At 49.4% G+C, this 18,694-nt stretch overlaps 1 protein-coding gene across 1 annotated transcript in view; it reads right to left on the minus strand.

Annotated features, from left to right (window-relative positions):
• Window positions 1–11,022: 11,022 nt before the first annotated feature.
• The window catches only part of Dhx35 (DEAH-box helicase 35), a 60,021-nt gene continuing 52,349 nt past the window's right edge, over window positions 11,023–18,694 (minus strand). Inside the window, exons 19-22 of the mRNA XM_057781655.1 lie at window positions 17,959–18,040; window positions 16,543–16,614; window positions 14,931–15,042; window positions 11,023–12,088 (exon numbers count right to left, since the gene is read on the minus strand). Of these exons, the coding sequence (XP_057637638.1) occupies window positions 12,044–12,088; window positions 14,931–15,042; window positions 16,543–16,614; window positions 17,959–18,040 (311 nt within the window). The 3' untranslated portion in view covers window positions 11,023–12,043. The remainder of the gene's footprint in view (window positions 12,089–14,930; window positions 15,043–16,542; window positions 16,615–17,958; window positions 18,041–18,694) is intronic.

The following is an 18,694-nucleotide window of genomic DNA, read 5'->3' on the forward strand; positions in this document are numbered from 1 at the left end:
CCATCATCAGCCCTCCCTCCCAACTGCCTCTAGAAACAAAGACAGTTTAGCAAGGAACTCCCCAGCTAAGCTGTTTTTTTTAAGACCTTCAGCCAGCAGCCGCCGGGCTGAGCGAAATGTCTCACTTTATTAGTGAGTTTGGCCTTGGGTGTCTGGCTGTTTGATCAATCCTGCTGGGGGTCAGTGATATTTCCTCCCGGGCTCCCCCTGCCCTGCCCTGCCTCCCCTCCGCACCTGATGAACAGCATGCCCCTGGACCGCTGATCACCTATTGATTTTCCAGTCCGAGGCTGCCTCTGCCGCCAGCTGCCATCTCCAGCCCTGTCACAGGGACCACTTGGTGACTAACTGATCCCTGGGTCCCTCCTAGGTCCCCCGCCCCTCACTGCAGGCCCAGATTCCACAGCATTGCCCAGGCTTAAGCTTCTAGCTAAGTACAATTCTGCCCTCTCCCCGGGTACCAATCAAGGCCTCTCTCAGTGGCTGTTCCCCATTCTGTCCAGAAGACCCAGCTTCATGACCTTGGACAAGTTACCTTAACACTACTTTAATTCCCCACATGTAAACCTGGGACAATGTAAGAATCCATGCATCTTGAGCCAGTAAAATGACTCCTTGGGTAGATTCCCCTCTCTGAAACCTAATGACTTGAATTCAATCCCCAGTACTCCCATGGTGGAAGTTGAGAACCGACTCCCACAAGTTATCCTTAGACCCCCACAAGCACAACATTGCACACATCACCTCCCACCCCCAAAATAAATTTTAAAAAAAGATTGGAAAAGTTAGGCATCTTTAATTTCAGCACTTGGAAAGCAAAGGCAGGGGGATCTCTGAGCTGTGAGCCAGCCAGAGCTACAGGTGAGAATACAAAACAAAATAAAACGGTAATAAAAAATATTAAATAAAATAATCTACCCAGCTTGTACATAAGGCAGAAGCTCCCCAAACCTGTTCTGGGTGATCCTGGGGGACCAGAGATCTTTCCAGACTCCTCTCTCTCTCACCAAAACCTTTGAACTCTCAGTGGGCTGTCCCAGGAGAACATGAGAGCGCCTCCCTCCGGCTGCAGAGGCAGATCTGAGAGTCCGGCTGCCTTCTGCAACCATGTGGTGCAGCCACACTTCCTCCTGTATTTTGTGTGTGGAAAATATAGGCGCATCGTAAAAATGTTATTTGCGCTCGTATGCATTTATTATTACTCTTTTAAATAAATTATAAACGAGGATCATTAAACTTTCTGTCTTAATTCCTAAAACAGTAAATAGTGAGAGATACAAACTGCACTCATAGAAGCCCATTGAGGTCCTTAACTGTGTGGGGATTGTGCAAGCACAGGCAGACACACGTGTGTGCAGATGCCTGAGCTCACGTATGCATTCCAATGTGGATGCCAGAGATCAAACTTGGCTGTCATTTCACAGGAACCATTCGCCTTGGGCGTTTTTTTTTGTTTTGTTTCAGACTGCGTCTCCTCTTGGGACCCGGGACTTGTCAATTGAGCTAAATTGCCCAGTCAGCAAGTTCTAGGGATCTGTTTCTGACTCCTCTGGCTGAGATTGCGAGCATGTCCCAACTCTCCCAGCTTTTTGTATAGGTGGTGGGACCCAAACTCAGGCCATGCTCCAGTCTCAGATAGGTTTCTGTTTCTGTGAAAATTATCATGACCAAAAGCAGCTTGGTGAGGAAAGGGCTCATCTCAGCTTACAGCTCCACATCACTGTCCATTGCTGAAGGAAGTCTGGGCAGGACTGGGAGGGAGGGGCTGATGCGGAGGCCGTGGAGGAGTCGTGCTTACCGTATTACTCCCCAAGGCTTGCTCAGCCTCCTTTCATATAGCAGCCAGGACCCCCATGAGGGGTACTTCCCACAGTGAACTGGGCCCTCCCACTCCAGTCCTCAATCAAGAAAATATACTACAGGCTTGCCCACAGGCCAATCTAGTGGGAGCATTTTCTCAAAGTCCCCTCTTCCCAAATGATTTTAGCTTGTGTCAAGCTGCATAAAACTAGCCAGCACACTAAGCTTTTTCTCTGACTACCTGTGAGGGCTATTCTCAATCACCAACTTGACGACATCTGCAATTAATTTAAATCCAAACAGTTGGGTACACCTGTGAGGGATTTGTTTTTTTCTTAATCTTACCTTCAAATAATTTGAAGTGGGAAGACTCGATTTCAATCTGATTTGTTTGAGGTGGGAAGAGCCACCTTTAATCTGGGCCACACCTTCTGCTGGCAGCCTATATCAAGGACAAGAAGAAGGACGCTTGTTCTCTTTGCCTGCTTGTTCCTGCTCTCGCTGGCAAGTCCATTCCTTCACTGGCATTAGAGCCTACTTCTTCGGGATTCCAGTGTATACTGAAGACCAGCTGAGTCACCCTTGCGGACTGAAGAGTTACTAGATTCTTGGACCTTCTGTTGATAGACAGCCGTTGTTGGTCTAGCTGTACCACAGCCTGCAAGCCATTCTAATAAATTAGATAGATAGATAGATAGATAGATAGATAGATAGATAGATAGATAGATAGATAGATAGATAGATAGAATATATCATACATATATATTGATAAACAGAATATATCCTATATATAATATATATTTCCTATAAGTTCTATTCCTGTAGCGAACCATGACGAATACATTCCCTCAATTTTAAGAGCATAAAAGAAGTTGAAAATTGCTGTGCAAGATGCATGCACAGGGCCCAGCCTCCGCCTCTGGCAGTTCAAGCCAGGTGTGGTGGCACATGCCTTTAATCCCAGCACTTGAGAGGCAGAGGAGGGCAGATCTCTGTGAGTTTGAGAACGGCCTGGTCTACTGAGTGAGTTCCAGGATAGCCAGGGCTACACAGAGAAACCTTGTCTGGAAAAACCAAAAGATTAAATAAATAAATAAATAAATAAATAAATAAATAAATAAATAAATAAATAAATAAATGGCGGTTTTAAAAAATGCACCATGATATTGGAGAACAAGGCATCAGGCATGTTGACAGGTGGAGCAAATATTGAGTATCCTAAGTTGTGGCTGCAGCCTCATGGCCTCCACACAGAGGGGAGGACCAGGATCAGGCTATAGCTCTAATCTTACTTATTCAAGATTTTTAAAAAATATTCTTAGTTATGTGTAAGTATGTGCACTTGAGCGCAGATACCCACGGAGGCTCTGCTCTAGAGCTGGAGTTACAGGCAGCTGTGACTCACTTGATGCGGATGCTGGGAACGGAAGCTGGTCCTCTGGAAGAGCAATGCATGCTCTTAACCACTGACCCATCTCATCTCTCCAGCCTCCAATCACAGCTCTAAGCAGGTTCCCCTGCCTCCTGTTGCTGAGGCCACGCCCCAAATTCCCTGCTCCTCAAGGCTACAGGAGGAACGTCTGTGGCAGACAGAAACACTAGCTAGACCTGGAATGGTCTCAGCATCCCACTGACCCCTCAGATTTCCACAACCCACCTGCTGCTCCTTGTACTGTGGCAGGCCCAGCTGATAACTCTGTAATGCTTGCTGGCAGTCTGGAGTCCTGCCGTGATCATCACAAACTGGGGTGTGAAATGGGAGGATTACGCATTCCTCTTGGAGGCGCTGAAGATCAAGGGCCTGGCTGGTAAAGTTCGTGGGCAATGTGTTCGAGGAGGCATCCAGACCAGAGCAGGCCTTAACTCTCGGGCAGTAAACCAAGCCTGACTTCTAGACTGCGCTGTCCCCGGTGCACAAACACGGAACGCCAGCGACCCCTGCTGGCCTCTGGGTGCAGCACGCGTCCCAAACATCCAGCCACCTCTTCTATGTTGCGGACAGGCCAGACTCTGAGCTTGCACATCTTGCACAGAGAGCCTAGACTCTATAAGGATCTGACCCTGCCCCACACAGGGAACGCAGTTGTGCAGGCTGACCCATCAGTTTAGACAGCCTTGACCAGAGCTGCCCCTGTCTTGAGTTGTCTGAGCCTCAGTACCCACAACAGGGACCAAACCAGGCTGGGACTCTCCCTCACCATCCCCGCTACACCTGCACCCTTAGCCCCACGCACATGGACATTTCCTGCAACTCTGGATGTCAGCGTATCGCTCTGACCCGGAAGAGTCTTCAGAGGTTACACAAACTCTTGCTTTCACATCAGCAAACTTGACTTGTGCAGACTGACATCTCAGAACAAGCCTAGGGATCACCCAGGAGGCTGCACCTCCCCAGAGCAGCAGAGTTCTCCAGGTAGCCTGTAGTTCCAGGCCTGGCTGCAAAGGCCCTCTGGGTCACTGTAGCCAGGTCCAGTGTCCTACATCAGCATGATGCCCCTCTCACTATTGCTGCTTCACACTGCGTCGCAAAACTTGGAGGCATGAAACGTTTTATCATAGCCACAGATGGTCAGGAACCTAGACAGGGCACAATAGGGTGGCTTTGCCTCTGCTCTGCCTGCTGAGGGTCAATCGGGCTGGATTTGAAAGGACTGGGGTGGGACCCACCTCCGCAGTGGCACTCTAGCTCCTAGGTAGGAAGGTATGGATAAGTTAGGGATCTTCTGGGACTTTTGCCCAGACCAGTCCTTGGTCTTGCCAAAAGTTCTGGCATTATCTATCCTACTGGCCCGCTCAGAGGCAGCTCAGTGTCCCGGCAGTGACATTTTGTGGCCCAGCTGCACACAGCATCACCTCACATTCTTCCATGAATAAAAACAGGCACACAGGCATGCAAGTCCCAGAGAAGTGATGGACAGACTCTACCTCTTCATGGGAAGAACACTGGGGAGTCTGCACCGCATGTGGCCGGGCAGTAGGGACACACACCTTTAACCACAGCACTTGGGAAGCAGGTCGATCTCAGAGTTTGAGCCTAGTTGGTCTACAGAGTGGGTTCCAGGGCAAGCAGGGCTACACAAAGAAACCCTGTCTGGAAAAACAAAAACAAACAAATAAAAGAGCACGCTTAGGCACCAGCCCAACAAGTGGCTCCTGGAACTTGTGTTCAGTTCCCACAGCCAAGCCCTGGTGTTCCCTCCTGGAGCTCAGAATTGGCTGGCCAGTGAGCCTGGATGCTCCCCACATCTGGGATTACGAGCCACATGCTACCACACCCAGCATGCTCACACGGGTTCCGGGGATGGACTCTGGTCCTTACGCTGACAAAGCTCCCACTTCTAGATCCAAGTGCTTACAGGCAAGGGAGGAGCGTCAAGGGCATGAATGGAATAAGGGGAAATTGTTCCTCAGCTGCCTCTGTCCATCCATATATGCTCTCAGATTGCCAGAAAAGTGACCAAAACTCATCGGTCAAGACGCGGTGACTCCTATTGGCCAGCAGAGGGCAGCACAGTACTACTCTGCAGTATCAGAAGTACCAGTGGATAGGACTGGATGGGAGTTGGGGTGGGTCAGAACCTCCACATCCCTGGTAAGGATGGGCTGATCTAGCACTTGAGGGCCATGAGGGCGGGAACTGTATCGCATTGACTGTTGTATCTTAGGCCATTTTAACTGAATGTTGAAACGGGCGTGCGCACTGATAGCCCAGACATGAGGCACTTGGTATGCTAAATATCCATGTGTCTCGCCAGATAAGGTTTGAGGGTATCTATATACCAGGCTTGTTCCTGGGGACTTAAGAGTACTCTATGTCCAAGAGAGGATCCATCCTGAAGCTACCACTTGACTGGGGTGGCCAGCAGCCCCACCTGGATGTGCTCCCCACAAAAGATCTGGTGTCCCAATCGCCAAGACCAGGGGGTCCCACTCTGGGCCCTTGAGAATCCCTCCTAGACCTAGCCCTGGCTAACTCTAGCTTCAGCCCATTTAGATGGCCAATCATTGCATCTGATGCTTTCCTGGATGTTGTATCTCCATTATTCAAAGACCTCCTTGGAGGAGACCCATACACATTGCTGATGGGGGAAGGGCAGGGGTGTCTTCTAGGATATAGCTGGACTTAGAGATGGCAGGAGTCTTGCCTACTGAACCATCTCAGGGCCAGGGCTACTGAAACTCAATCCAGCACCAGTGCAAACGAAGGGGGGGATTTATTCCAAGCTGTCATCCTCGCTTGACAAACAAATCCGATCCAAAGATAACTGTGGAGCCATGGTTCACAAAGTGACTGTCTGGGTGGGCCTTACACCTCGGACTTTTAAACACTGCTACGCTCCTGGCTATGATAAAAACCAAACCAAAGCAACGTAGGCAAAGGCTTGACTCGCAGCCCATGGTGAAGGAATGCCAGTGGAGCGAGGCACATCCTGACAGAAAGTGGAGAGGAACATTTGCACCCAGCACCCTTTCTCCTTTTCATCCAGTCTGGAACCCCAGTCCCTGGGATGGTGCCACCCTCATTCAGGATGTGTCCTCACTATAGCCTTCTGGAAATGATCTCGAAGCCATAGGGCATGTCTCCTAAGTGACTCTCAATCTAGTCAAGCTGACCATGAAGATAACCAACCCAGACACGGAACAGTCATATTCCATTTCTTAGGAAATCCTAGAAAAAAACAAATGCACAGGGCCAAAATCAGAAGGAAACAGGGTACCCTGACTATAGAGGATCACCAGGGAACGTTTTCAGTGCCAATGCTGGCATCGGATGCTTACGACCAGTGACAGTGCACTATGTCAAAACCCAGTGGCTACCCAACAAAATGATTGGTCATTAAAGTTGGGACTTGGAGCCAGCAACTCAGAAGGCGGGGTGCGTCTACGCAGGGTGAAAGCATCGTTTCCATCTTGAAGCTGCCATCTATTTTACTGCCAATACATATTCCATATTTACTGGAAATACATATGGAGAAGCTGGGTCCACAGAAAGCACACAAGCTCCCATCGGTGTCAGCACTGTTTACCCATGAACACGGACAGGACTTTTCCCGTGAGCTCACTCCTACCCAGGGGGTAGTGCCAGCCCGGCTGCTGTGACTGGCTTTCCAACTGCAGGTGGAAACTAACTCCACCCTGGTGGTGCAGAGCGAGGAAACAAGGCATCCCTGTTCCTGTAAACACTGGAAGCTCCTTCATCCACAAGAGATGCAACTCTGTCAAGCTACACCTCAGTTCACAAGCAGACCAGAGACCAATCCTGTGACCCGCAGGAGCTACCGATAAACACACCTGAAAGCCCAGTTTGGCTAGGATTGTGTCCCGAAATACAGATCAACTTTCAGATGAGCACAGGGGGGGGGGGCTCCTATTTGTCTGTACCCGTGTTTGTGGACAAGTGTGTGTATGGTGTATACCCACATTACCCACATGTATAGTTGTATGAACACAGGTCAGAGAAGGAAGCTCCAGGCAGTACACACTAGCAATCCTGCCTCTACCCCACACAGCACTCAGGTTACAGGCGCATGTGCAGCTTTTCATGTGGTGCCAGACTCTAAACTCAGGCGCTTATACAGTGAGCTGACACTCCAGCCCCCAGAGACCCCTTATTTCACACATCTTTGGTCTTAGCATTCCTATCACCAGACGCAGTTCTCCCTGCTTTGTCCACGCTTCTACAGTTCCAGCACCGCCCCTGAGGGGCCTGCATTCTGCTCTGTAAAAGACAGTCATGTTTTTCACTCTTTCCGCTTAGCTGTTTCCAACGTCGGTGACTGTATGAGGCGTAAAGGTGCTGGACTTTACAGAACACCTTGGTGTCATCCTCCACGCTGGCCCTGCACACCCTCCCACCAATCACCCTGAGGGGAGCACCCTGCCACATACCTGCTGTGGACTTGCGGAGAATATGGCAGGAATGCATCAGAAGCCAAATCTGGGCTGTGGGGCATGTCCTTGTGATGAGCCAACTCGCACCTGATTCCAGTACAGTGGCCTCCACTCAGCCCACACTGTTGCTACCCACAGTCTGCTCGTGGGCTGTCAAAAGGGTCGTGTAATTGCTGTTTTAGTGCCTTTCTCTGGTGGGGTCTGACTCTCTTGGTTGGTTTGCTGGACCCCCGGGATCTGTCTGCATGAGCCTCTCTTTCACCCCTTTGCCCAGGTTCCTACTGAGGTAATCTTTCGCTGCTGACTTGAGGGCCGCTTTGTGTGCCCCTGACACCTCACCCTTCGCTGGCGTCACCCCACTGAGATGCCAGCTCCCAGCTCCCATTCAGGCCCCTGCTAACTCCCAAAGCAACTCCCTAAGACAGGAGGAGACAAGCAAAGAAAAGAGAAATGGGAGGTAAACTGTTGTTCAAATGAAACAAACGAATATAAAAAAGATCAACAAACTAAAATAAATGTTAAGGAAAAATGTTTGTCAAAACAGCATAAAATAAATAAAATAACCCATGTTCTTTTATTAAGAACTTTGTGCTATGGGGACACGACCCAGAAGTCAGGGTAGGGAGCAAAGGGGCCCAGTCCAGCACAAGTAAAAACAGCAGCCGAGGGGCAGAGCAAACACTACATGGACCTAAGACTGTGCCTTAGAATAAAGTAATGAGGGCTGGGGAGATGGCTCAGCAGGTAACACAGTTTGCCCTGGAAGCGTGAGGACTTGAGCTCAGATCCCTAGAGCCCACAGGGAGCTGGACAGTAGCATGCATCTGTAATCCCAGCACTCCTACAGGGAGATGAGCGTGGGGACAGAAGGCTCCCCAGAGGCCTGAGGGCCAGCTGGTCTGGCACCAGCAGGCGAGGTAAGGACCAATACCTAGCTACCCTATGACCTCCACATGTGCCACAGTACACACATACATACACACACACATATACACACACATACACACACACAGGCACATGTACACGCACAGAGTAAAAATAAAGAATCAGATTAAAACGGGGTGAGGGAGCAATCAAGAAAAAGGCTAAAGTAGGCAGAAGGCGGGCTGATAAGTTCCTATCAGCCAATACCGGTCTTAGAGTCCCTGGTGTCCAATGCACGGGTCACATGAGTGGTCAGAACACAGACAGGAGCTCACCCACCAAGCTGACACCAACAAAGAACAGGGACCTTTGTATTCAAAGCCAGTGACAGCAGCATTATCGACAGGCCAGGCCTCGCCAGAACTGGGTCTTCACCTGGCTGTGGAGACTCTCGGGATCAAGCACTGCTCCAGTCTCCCACAACCCTACTCCCTGCAGAAGACACCACAAGCAGCAGAGTGTATCTGCAGAAGGCTTGGGGGACCTCTGTACTGGGAGCCACATAAACAGGCAAGGACAAAGTTGGCCTCAACACGTTCAAAACCACTCTAGAGCTTCAGGGATATCTCCAGGATTCACCCCACACTAGCCCCACTCACTGGAGAAAGCGGGGACTGAGGACCTGGGGCAAGTTCTTCCCAGGCCACCTGTCAGGCAAAACCTAGCTACTCTGTCAAATATGATTGGCTTCCTTCCAGTTCCCATGACCTAAGAAGCTTCAACGGAAAGCTCATCGGAGTTCTGTTATCTGCTTCATCATGATAAGAAGCCGAGGAGAACTGAGTTATGGCATTGAAAAGTGGGAAATGTTTGATCTCACCCGTGGAAAGGATATGGGCCCAAGACCGGGTAGCACAAACTCCGCTGGCGAGGGACAGTCCCTCACTGATGAAAACCCATTTGTTCAGCGCTGGGACTACATTCCAGGAGTGGCGGGGCTCAGTCTTGATGCCAGCTGGCCCACAGTCCACACAGCCCACACCCAGCAGTTTCCGGGCTCTGGGATTTCACCGTGTTTTTGTTTACATTTTGTATTGGTTTTTAATTGGTTGGCTGATGTAAGATTGTTGACATTTGCTTTTCCCCAAGAACATTATAAAATAATAATAATAAAAGAAATAAATCACCACCCAATAACAACATCATTCCACCTCCTCCTGGTCCACTCTCCAGCCTTTGGCTAACAAGCATCTCCCCTCTCATACCCACACCATGTACACAGTCCAAGGGCTCAAGCAACATGTGGGACTGACCCACAAAGCAGGCCAGAGCCTGGATTCCAATCCACAGCAAATCACCTGTGGAACACATAGAAATGCACGAAGGATGCCCTGGGTCGCAGTCTCGTGCAGACTTTCTGGATGGTGAGAGTCCACCTCTACCCAGAAAGGCTATAATGCAGTGGAGCACAGGAGACAGAGTCGGAAGGCCGCCCTCAGCTGTCTAGATGGGGAGGTAGAGATGACTATGAACTCGGACCATGCAAAGACAGACGCAGCAAGAGAAGCTGGCTTGCTCCCATCTGTGCCACTCTGGAGTGCACAGCCTCCCATTTTAGATCTGTGACCTCAAATTTGAGGATAGGGTTCCTCTAGCCCCTTTCCCTTCCAATACAACACAAACTTTAAAAAAAAAAAAAAAAAAGAAGAAAGAAAAAGAAAGAAAGAAAAAGAACACTTGCTGCTCTTGCAAAGTACTCAAGTCCAGTTCCCAGCACCCGCGTGGCAGCTAGCTCACAATTCATTCCATTATATCTGGTCCCCAAGCATGCCCATGTGCAGATACACACACAGGGAAAGCACGTGATATAAAAATACAATTAAGAAGTCTTTAACAAACAACGGAAGCTGGGGAGATGGCTCTATTGACCAGGGGCTTGCACACAAGCACAGAACCTGAGTGGGATTCCATGAAGCCATGTAAAGAGCTGGGTGTGGCAGTGCACGCTTATAATCCTAACCCTGAGGAGGCAGAGGGGGAGCCCTGGAGCTCACTGGCAGCCAGCCTAGCTGAAAGGGTGAACCCCAGACCCCAGTGACAGACCTTGTCTCAAAAATAAGGTGGGCTGTATCTGGGAAATACCACCCGAGGAAACCTCTGGCTTCCGGATGTGACCACATGCACACTATGGTTTGCCCGTACACACCCCACCAAAAACATTAATGAAACAGTAGGGAGACCGCGGCTGACAAGAGTGAGAGCCTCTTCAGATCTTCCTTGAAACAACACCCCACGCTTTGCTCTAACAAGGTCAAGAACATCCGGGCACATAGCGTGTACTATGGGGCTCTGTGTCAATATGCGCCCCACCCCAGCTGCTGTACACGACAGCATCGGGTATCTTAGCTACTGCCAGGCCTCACCTGGAATAATGAACTGGACCATCTCACAGACAGGAGAAACACATCCCCTCAGGTAGAAAGATTTATTATGATTAATAACGCACCACTATTTACACATTTATAAAATGGAAATAAAAATGACAGAGGTTTGGCGCCAAAATGGCACATCCAAACTAAAACCAGTACAAAAATAAACTTTTAAGCTACGCTTTTAAAATAAACATGGCTGAGACAGTAGGGGAGAAGTCTGTCTTGCCGTGTGCTGGAGTGCCACCATTGACGCAGCAAAGCAGCCCTGCTGAGTATGAACAGCGCCCGGGGGGAGCTGCCCGTGATCTTGCAAAAATGCAAGCAAACGAACAAAGATAAATATACAAGAGTTATATTCCTGAGCTACACAAGTTTAGGGCGTCTAAACTGTAGTGGTTCCTGCTAAAGAAGAGTCCCGTGGGGTCGAGGCTGATGAACTTTCCCTGGTGCCCAGACACTGGCACCAGAATGTGGCATCGTGCTCTGAGAGAAAGCTAAGCCCACTTGCTAACAAAGACGGGGCCTATGATCCTGCATGGCCCACAATCATGGCACCCAGTCTCCCGCTGCAGATAAGCAGGGACACAAGCAGAGGAAAGGAAGAAGCTGATTGGTTTGGGGTCCCGTGCCCGCATTTCCTTCTGTACTTGCTGCACAGAGCAGCAGTGGACCGCAGCAGTCAACAACCATGGGCAACACAGGCAGCGAGAGCACCGTCCACACAGCCTTCAGCCTCCAGCGGCTACTCCCTCCTCGCCCACCACCGAGCGGTGCCTGCTGGAGTAGCGTGCTGGCTACCGAGAGGGAGGACTGGAGGCCAGAGCACAGCCGAGCCAACGCCTGCCTGGCCTAGGAGCAGTGCAGCAGGACACTGGCCATGCTCAGACTCCGCTTGGGTCCCAGCGAGGATAACAAATGCTGAAGGGAGCAGGAAGAGGGAGCTAATGTGCAGGGCGCAGTCCACACCTGTGCGACTGCCTGTGCCACCTGAGCTGGTGCCGGAAACACGGAGGGAGGATGTCAAGGCATCCCTGCAGCCACGTGCTGAGCTCCACTCATTGGTCCTGGACCTTGGCCTTTTTGGCTTTCAGGGACAGGTGCTGCAAGAGAAGAGGAAACATTAATGGACATGGTGAGATTGAGAAGGCAGACTCAAGTCGACTCCAGTCAGATCCTCCACCTAGCCCACAGGGTCCCAAGGAATGCTGTGCCCCTTGGGAAGCTGTCTGCAGGAGGCCAGCTATAAATAACAAGAAACTTCCTTACATCACCACAGACACAACTGAGGACTGAGGGAGAAAACATACCGTAAGGCAAATCCAAATTCCTACAAATTCTCATACGTATCTGAGGCAGAGGATGAACATAAGCTTCTAATCAGGGATCTCTCCTCACCAACGGAGGGGAGCTGACATCCCGTCAGTAACGTAAGCCAATGAGGCCCAGTCCCTCAGCTCAGCCAGGCTAGCACCCAGAAGCTCTTCCCAAGAGGATGCTGCACCCCCAACTGCTAGTGCCCAAACCCCAAGTCCTAGCACATCCAACATGACCACACAGAACCCCAGAGAACTGCAGCCCCGAAAGAGACAGCACACTACCAACAACATGAACTGACAGACCAGCAGGCCCCAGGCCTAAGAACACGGGCGGATTCCAGGCTTTCTACACACTTGTACCTGAGAGGAGAGCACAGGTCCTCAAACAGTGAGCCCAGATGCTCTCCTAGATCCCAGGGGTCTCTCTGGGGCAAATCTCAGTGGGCTTGCTGCTTCTCTGAATTCTTCCCTCTCTGTTCCTCACCAGACAAGACCCTAAACTAATTCTGGACATGGGTAGCCTCATCCAGGCAGAGGCAAAGACACCACCAGCCTGTGAGCCATTTCTGGTGTCTTTACTGGAAGGAACGCCGAGTATAAACAAAGCTGACTTTGAGCCTCTACAGAGAGAAAGCAACTTTGAAAGACAAATGATGGAAAGTCACCGGAGGCGCCAGAAGAGCATGCCAACAACTGAGGGCTGCACACGGCCCAGAGGCTCGGCTCTGTGTCCAAGACAGCAGACCTGCCCTGCACGGGCAGCCCTGGAAACCTGGAGAGTCCCTGAAGAAATGCCTCAACCTTTGGACCTCAATCCAAAAAGATACCAAGCTGCCACAAAGGGGTTCTGGGGAGCCCTGCCATATAGTAAGGACGTTCTGGGTGGTTTCTAGAGGGCCAGCTCTCCCCAACCATCTCATGGTGCAGGTGAGGGCTGAGAGCAGAAATTCTGAGAGAAGAGATAAACACAGAATGCTAACCTTGTCATTTTAACATACTGAAGCAAGCTGCCCCTTAACTTTGTGGGTCTGACCTAAGGAAACCAACTTTGAGCTGAGAAGGAAAAATACTCAGTTTGTCGGCCAGCTCTCTCCAGTGCTGGGCTGCCTCCCGGAGGGCAGCTCCCTGCTACTGGAACAGGCTCTCCACAGCACGCCCACTCTCCGCACCCAGCCTGCCTTTCTAACTATGTCTTTGGCCCCTGAAGGCTGCTGTTCCCAGCCGATTAGATGGAAGAGGCTTTCTTCTATTCCAGGTAACTTCTGTTCAACCCAACAGAGCCGAGACACGCCGTGCACCCACAGTCCGTCTGGTTCCCAGCTGAAATACCCGTGTCAGGACATGTGAAGAACTGCAATGGTTTGAGCCATGTTTTGCTCTTTGACCTAAGAATGAAATGATGCAAGGGTTCAGAGGGCAACTTCCTCAGCCTCACAGAGGAGGAATCACTCTCCAAGAGCAAAACACGTGAACAAACACACAGAGCAGGTCTGTGGCACCTCAAAAGGGTCACCAAGGGCAGGCAGCTACTGCTCCACCCCTGCTGACTGCAACCTCGAAGGGGCAAAACAAGACCCTCTGCATACACAGGGAGGCTCCAGGATGGCCGCTGGCTTCTCAGAGACACTGCACACGGCAACAGAACTCTTTAAAGGGTTAAGATGAAAAACAAAACAAAATTCATTCAAGGTAGAATTACACAGAGAAAAACTATCCTTCAAAAATAAACGAAGCAATACACTTTCAAGTAAACAAGACGGTGTTCCACCACAAGACGGCGCTGAAGATGCACTGAAGGAAGTTCCTCAGGCAGGGATCCCACAGTGAAATAGAGATGCTCTGTTATTCAGTCTGATGAAGATACAACTAACTGCTTAAAAGTAATCATAACGTATTAGCAAGTAGAAACATGTGCAGAAATAAATTACTGACCATCAACAGCACAAAGGATACTTGGTTACAAAGCAAGATACTGGTGTAAGTTTCTTACACTATAGCTAAGCAGTGTGATACTAATTCAAGGCCAACCATGAGGAAGAGTCCAGGGTGTAAAAGGCCTCAAAGAAATAAAATATAATACTAAAAAAAACATTAATTGAAAAGTAGTAAAGTAAGTTTTAAAAATAAAAACAATGACTAAAATGGACTAACGGGGAATCATTTGAAGGCAGCGTGCTTAAAAACAATCACTCAGCTCAATTTCCAGCAACACACACATTCACACATGCACGCACATTCACACTAATAATTACACTAACTAACTTACCACACAATTACAGCACAGTGCAGACTGAACAGTCTGTGGGCCTCACCCAGCCAGAAAGCCTGTGGATCCAGTATACCTGCCAGTCTTCCAAATATGATCAACCATCTTTCAACTAAGTTATATTAGAAGGATGCATGGACTTGGGGGGGTCAATAAATGGACCATTTTTGCAAAAATGAAGAAATCATAAATCTGTTTTCCAACGTACAAGTAGTAACGGTCTCACCTGTGTACTGTGGTATGTGTGTGTGTCAGTGGGGGTGGCTGGGAATGATCTAGGGTACTGAGATGGAAAACACACACAGACAACACTATGAAGAGGCTGCTGTTTGCCTGGGGCCAGGTTCCCTCCAGTCCTACCGTTCCTTGTTGATAAAAGTGTGGAGCCAGTTCCAGCAGCCAAGCAGATTCTATGGCAGTCACGTCTCGCATGTAATACTTGGAGGTCTGTATAACTTCATTGTAGATAACCCTAAACAAAGAATGGATGGAAACACAGGCTGACGTCACCTCTGCTCTCAGCACAGCAGGGAAGAAAAAAGAGAGGAAAGGAGAGCAGGGAAAGGAGAAGAGGAGATGGCAGGGAGACAGGAGGGAAAGGGGGAATGAATGGAGAGAAGAACAGGACACACTGAAGACTGGGTTCCCTCCTGAACTTTTATATACTCAAGGGAGCAGGGAGACAGCTATAAATCCAGTGCTAGGGTCACACTCCACCTAAGAAGCTTCTAGACCTGCACTGGTAAAAGCATGGCCTAATTCTTTGGTCAATTTAAATACTCATCAGAAACACTGCCAGGACTTAAAACAGTGGGCACCGCCCCAGGTTCTGATTCGGGTAGGCTGGGTTCCAGGCGGTGCTGCTGCTGGGAGCGCAGGGTACAATGTGCCTGGCGCCAGTGTTTCCCAGCTCCATCCCTATCACTGCCACTTTCCAACTTCTCGCCACGCCACATGCTCCTGTCTTCCCGAGGACCGAGTTCTTTCAACTAGTAAAGGGCAAAGCGTTACTGCCTTTAAAATTTCTAATCCTTTGTCAAGCCATATTTTTGTAAAATATAGTATAAATAAATTACAGATAGGAAATAAACACAAAATGTAAGCCCAAATTAGCATTGACCTGGGAAGACATAAATGTGGCTTGTGAAACACCATAAAAATATCCGTGCTGTCTCTCACTGCTGCACTTGCCTCTGTCTTCCCAGCCAGGACTGCAGACTGGAATCTTCTTTAGGTCACCCTCTCTCAGCTCACTGCTCAGTCCCCAAAAACATGTGCTTCCTTCATGCTGCCACAGCTCTGCTACCCTCTTTCCTAGGTGTAACTGTCTTGAGTGCTTTCCTGCCAAAAACGCCAGTCACCAGGTCCAGAGCAAAGATTATTAATTTCTCCATGGAGCCTGGCTTCCCGGCACTGACTCCAGCACTGCATACAGCCACTTGGAAAAGCCTTCTACAAGAATTCAATCTGCTTGCTTGTTAACAGTATAGCTGGAGGCCAGTGGTGGTGGTGGTGGTGCACACCTTTAATCCCAGAGGCAGGTGGAGCTCTGTGAGTCTGAGGTCAGCTTCATCTACAAGAGCGAGTTCCAGGACAGGCCTCAAAGCTACAGAGAAACCCTGCCTTGAAAAACAAACAAACAAACAAAGTATAGCTGGGATCTGAGTCCCCTCTACATGCTGTACCTCAAATAGGAAGCCTTTAGTCAGTGGGTCAAAGTGAGCACCTGTTAGGAGAATGACTGAGGAGATACACTGCAGTTTGCTTAAGATTTTTTTTAAAGAATATTTTATTGAGTACAGTTTAAGGTAGCTGGGTAGTAACTGGAGTGCTGTCTACCTTTAGGGGTTCCCTGATAAAGCAGAAATCCTGGCAACCCAGCACACCCAAGTCAACATAGGGAATAGAGCGCCTGTACTGCCAGCCCACCAGAGAACATGCAGGGTCAAGTTCAGCAGCAGGAGGGGCTTACCAGCGGGGTGGCTTCTCTGCATAGAGGACGGAGGCAGGGTGGATGTGCAGCTCATGATCATCACGGATCGTCCTATGAGACATGAGAATTCTGTGTGAAGCACATTGCATGCACTTACTCTAAGAACCTGGAACACTTTACATATGCAAGTCCTTTTCTACAAAGGTGTTAGTATTAACCCCCAGATGCATGTAGATCGGACTTCACACAGACGAGACGCTACTCTCTAGACACACCCCCACCAACACTACCACCTCGGAACCAAGAATAAATCAGGCGAGAAGAGGGCTGGGCATGGTGGAGCACAGCTGTAATAACGACTGTAATCCCAGCTACCTGCAATACTGAGTCAGAAGGATGTGGGGGGGAGCAACCTGGACAACTTAGCAAGACCCTTCTCTTTCTAAAATATAAAGGTGTGAGGTTAGCTCGGCAGCACAGTGCTTGTCTAGCGAGCTCAGCAGGGGAGGGGTCGCACTGTGAATACTCAGAACAAACCACACAGGAAGAGAACGTTTATCCACAATAATGATCGTGTCTATCGTCTACAGATCCCCCCCTCTCAAAACGATCCCTTCCCTACAGAAACTAAGGTTCCACAGACTTCCTACTGCACAGTGAAACACCTACAACAGGCTATGGCAATGTACCCAGTGAAGAAACAACTGAAGGCTCCAAAGACAAAATGCCATCCCACATGCCAGGCTGTGTCCTATAGAACTTGGGGACACAACGAACAGCCCACTGGGGAAAGTGTCTTCTCTAGACCACACCACTGTTAATGGTTCCTCCCATACTGAAATGTAGATATGTCACTGGCATCCTAAACACGTGTCACTGTGTATGGCTGCACTGGGCATTAGGACTCTCCCAGAGAGCAAAGACAGTCTGCTGGAAGCTTGACAGCCAACCTCACTCGGTTTTAGGAGACCTGATGTCAATTAGAAGCCACTCGGTCACTGTCTCTGTCTCCTTTCATCGCCTGATGAAGGTTAATATCCAGGAGGATGACTATATGTTTTTCTTTGGGTTCACCTTCTTATTTAGCTTCTCTAGGATCACAAATTATAGGCTCAATGTCCTTTATTTATGGCTAGAAACCAATTATGAGTGATTACATCCCATGTTCCTCTTTTTGGGTCTGGCTTACCTCACTCAGGATAGTGTTTTCTCTTCCCACAGGGCAGGGAACCCTGACTGCTCTTCAGGCTGATGAGGGAGGGGGACTTGATTGTGGGAGGGGGAGGGAAATGGGAGGCGGTGGCAGGGAGGAGGCAGAAATCTTTAATAGATAGATAGATAGATAGATAGATAGATAGATAGATAGATAGATAGATAGATAGATAGATAGATAGATAGATAGATAAAAGAAGCCGCTCGGCTCTGACCTCTGCACCATGAACTATGGCCTTGTACCTATATGCTCCAGAGGAGTGAAGCCGCGCAGCATTTGCAAAGAAGCCCGACACAATGCACTTCAGGACGGGATCCGGATCACCTGCACAAGGCAGCAACAGAAGGCTGGTGAGACCCAGCACCCCGGCACCACGTTCCACATGCTCCTGCCTGGCTGCCCTGGCCACCTGAAACCATCTTTGAGCACACTCGACCCTGTGCTCCCATGTCTGACAACTGCTCAGCGTCTGAGGACGCATCCTCCCCCAGTAACTGTAAGAACAAGGCAGGACTGCCCCCATAACAAGGGCTCTCCAACCAAACCCAGGCACAGAGGCCTGGACGCAAGACAGCGGCTCCACAGACCGGCCAGCGAGCTCAGGGCACTGTAGAGACACAGACTGGGAAAGCACACCGCCCTATCTCCGGCTGCCAGCTAGTCTGCAATTCTCCACCACTTCCAAACATTCTGTTCCTTTTTAACTGACATTTCTATTGCTACAGCAAACACATCTTTCATGAATAAAGCATCTCCATGCACTAGCTCATAGCCATGAGATGAATTCTAAATTACCATGCAGGGGATAATCATGTTTTAATGGCTGAAGATATACTCCATTTCATCAATTCTAAGCCATTTTAACTCACTTAAGTCAAGACACAATTACAGTGGCAGTCACTCTTAGTAATATATAAAATAACGATGGACACGTGTCTTAGCTCTGATGAAGCACAGTACATGGGCAAACAGGTTGCT

This window comes from Chionomys nivalis, chromosome 9 (genome assembly GCF_950005125.1).
Source record: "Chionomys nivalis chromosome 9, mChiNiv1.1, whole genome shotgun sequence".
Lineage (NCBI taxonomy): Eukaryota > Metazoa > Chordata > Mammalia > Rodentia > Cricetidae > Chionomys > Chionomys nivalis.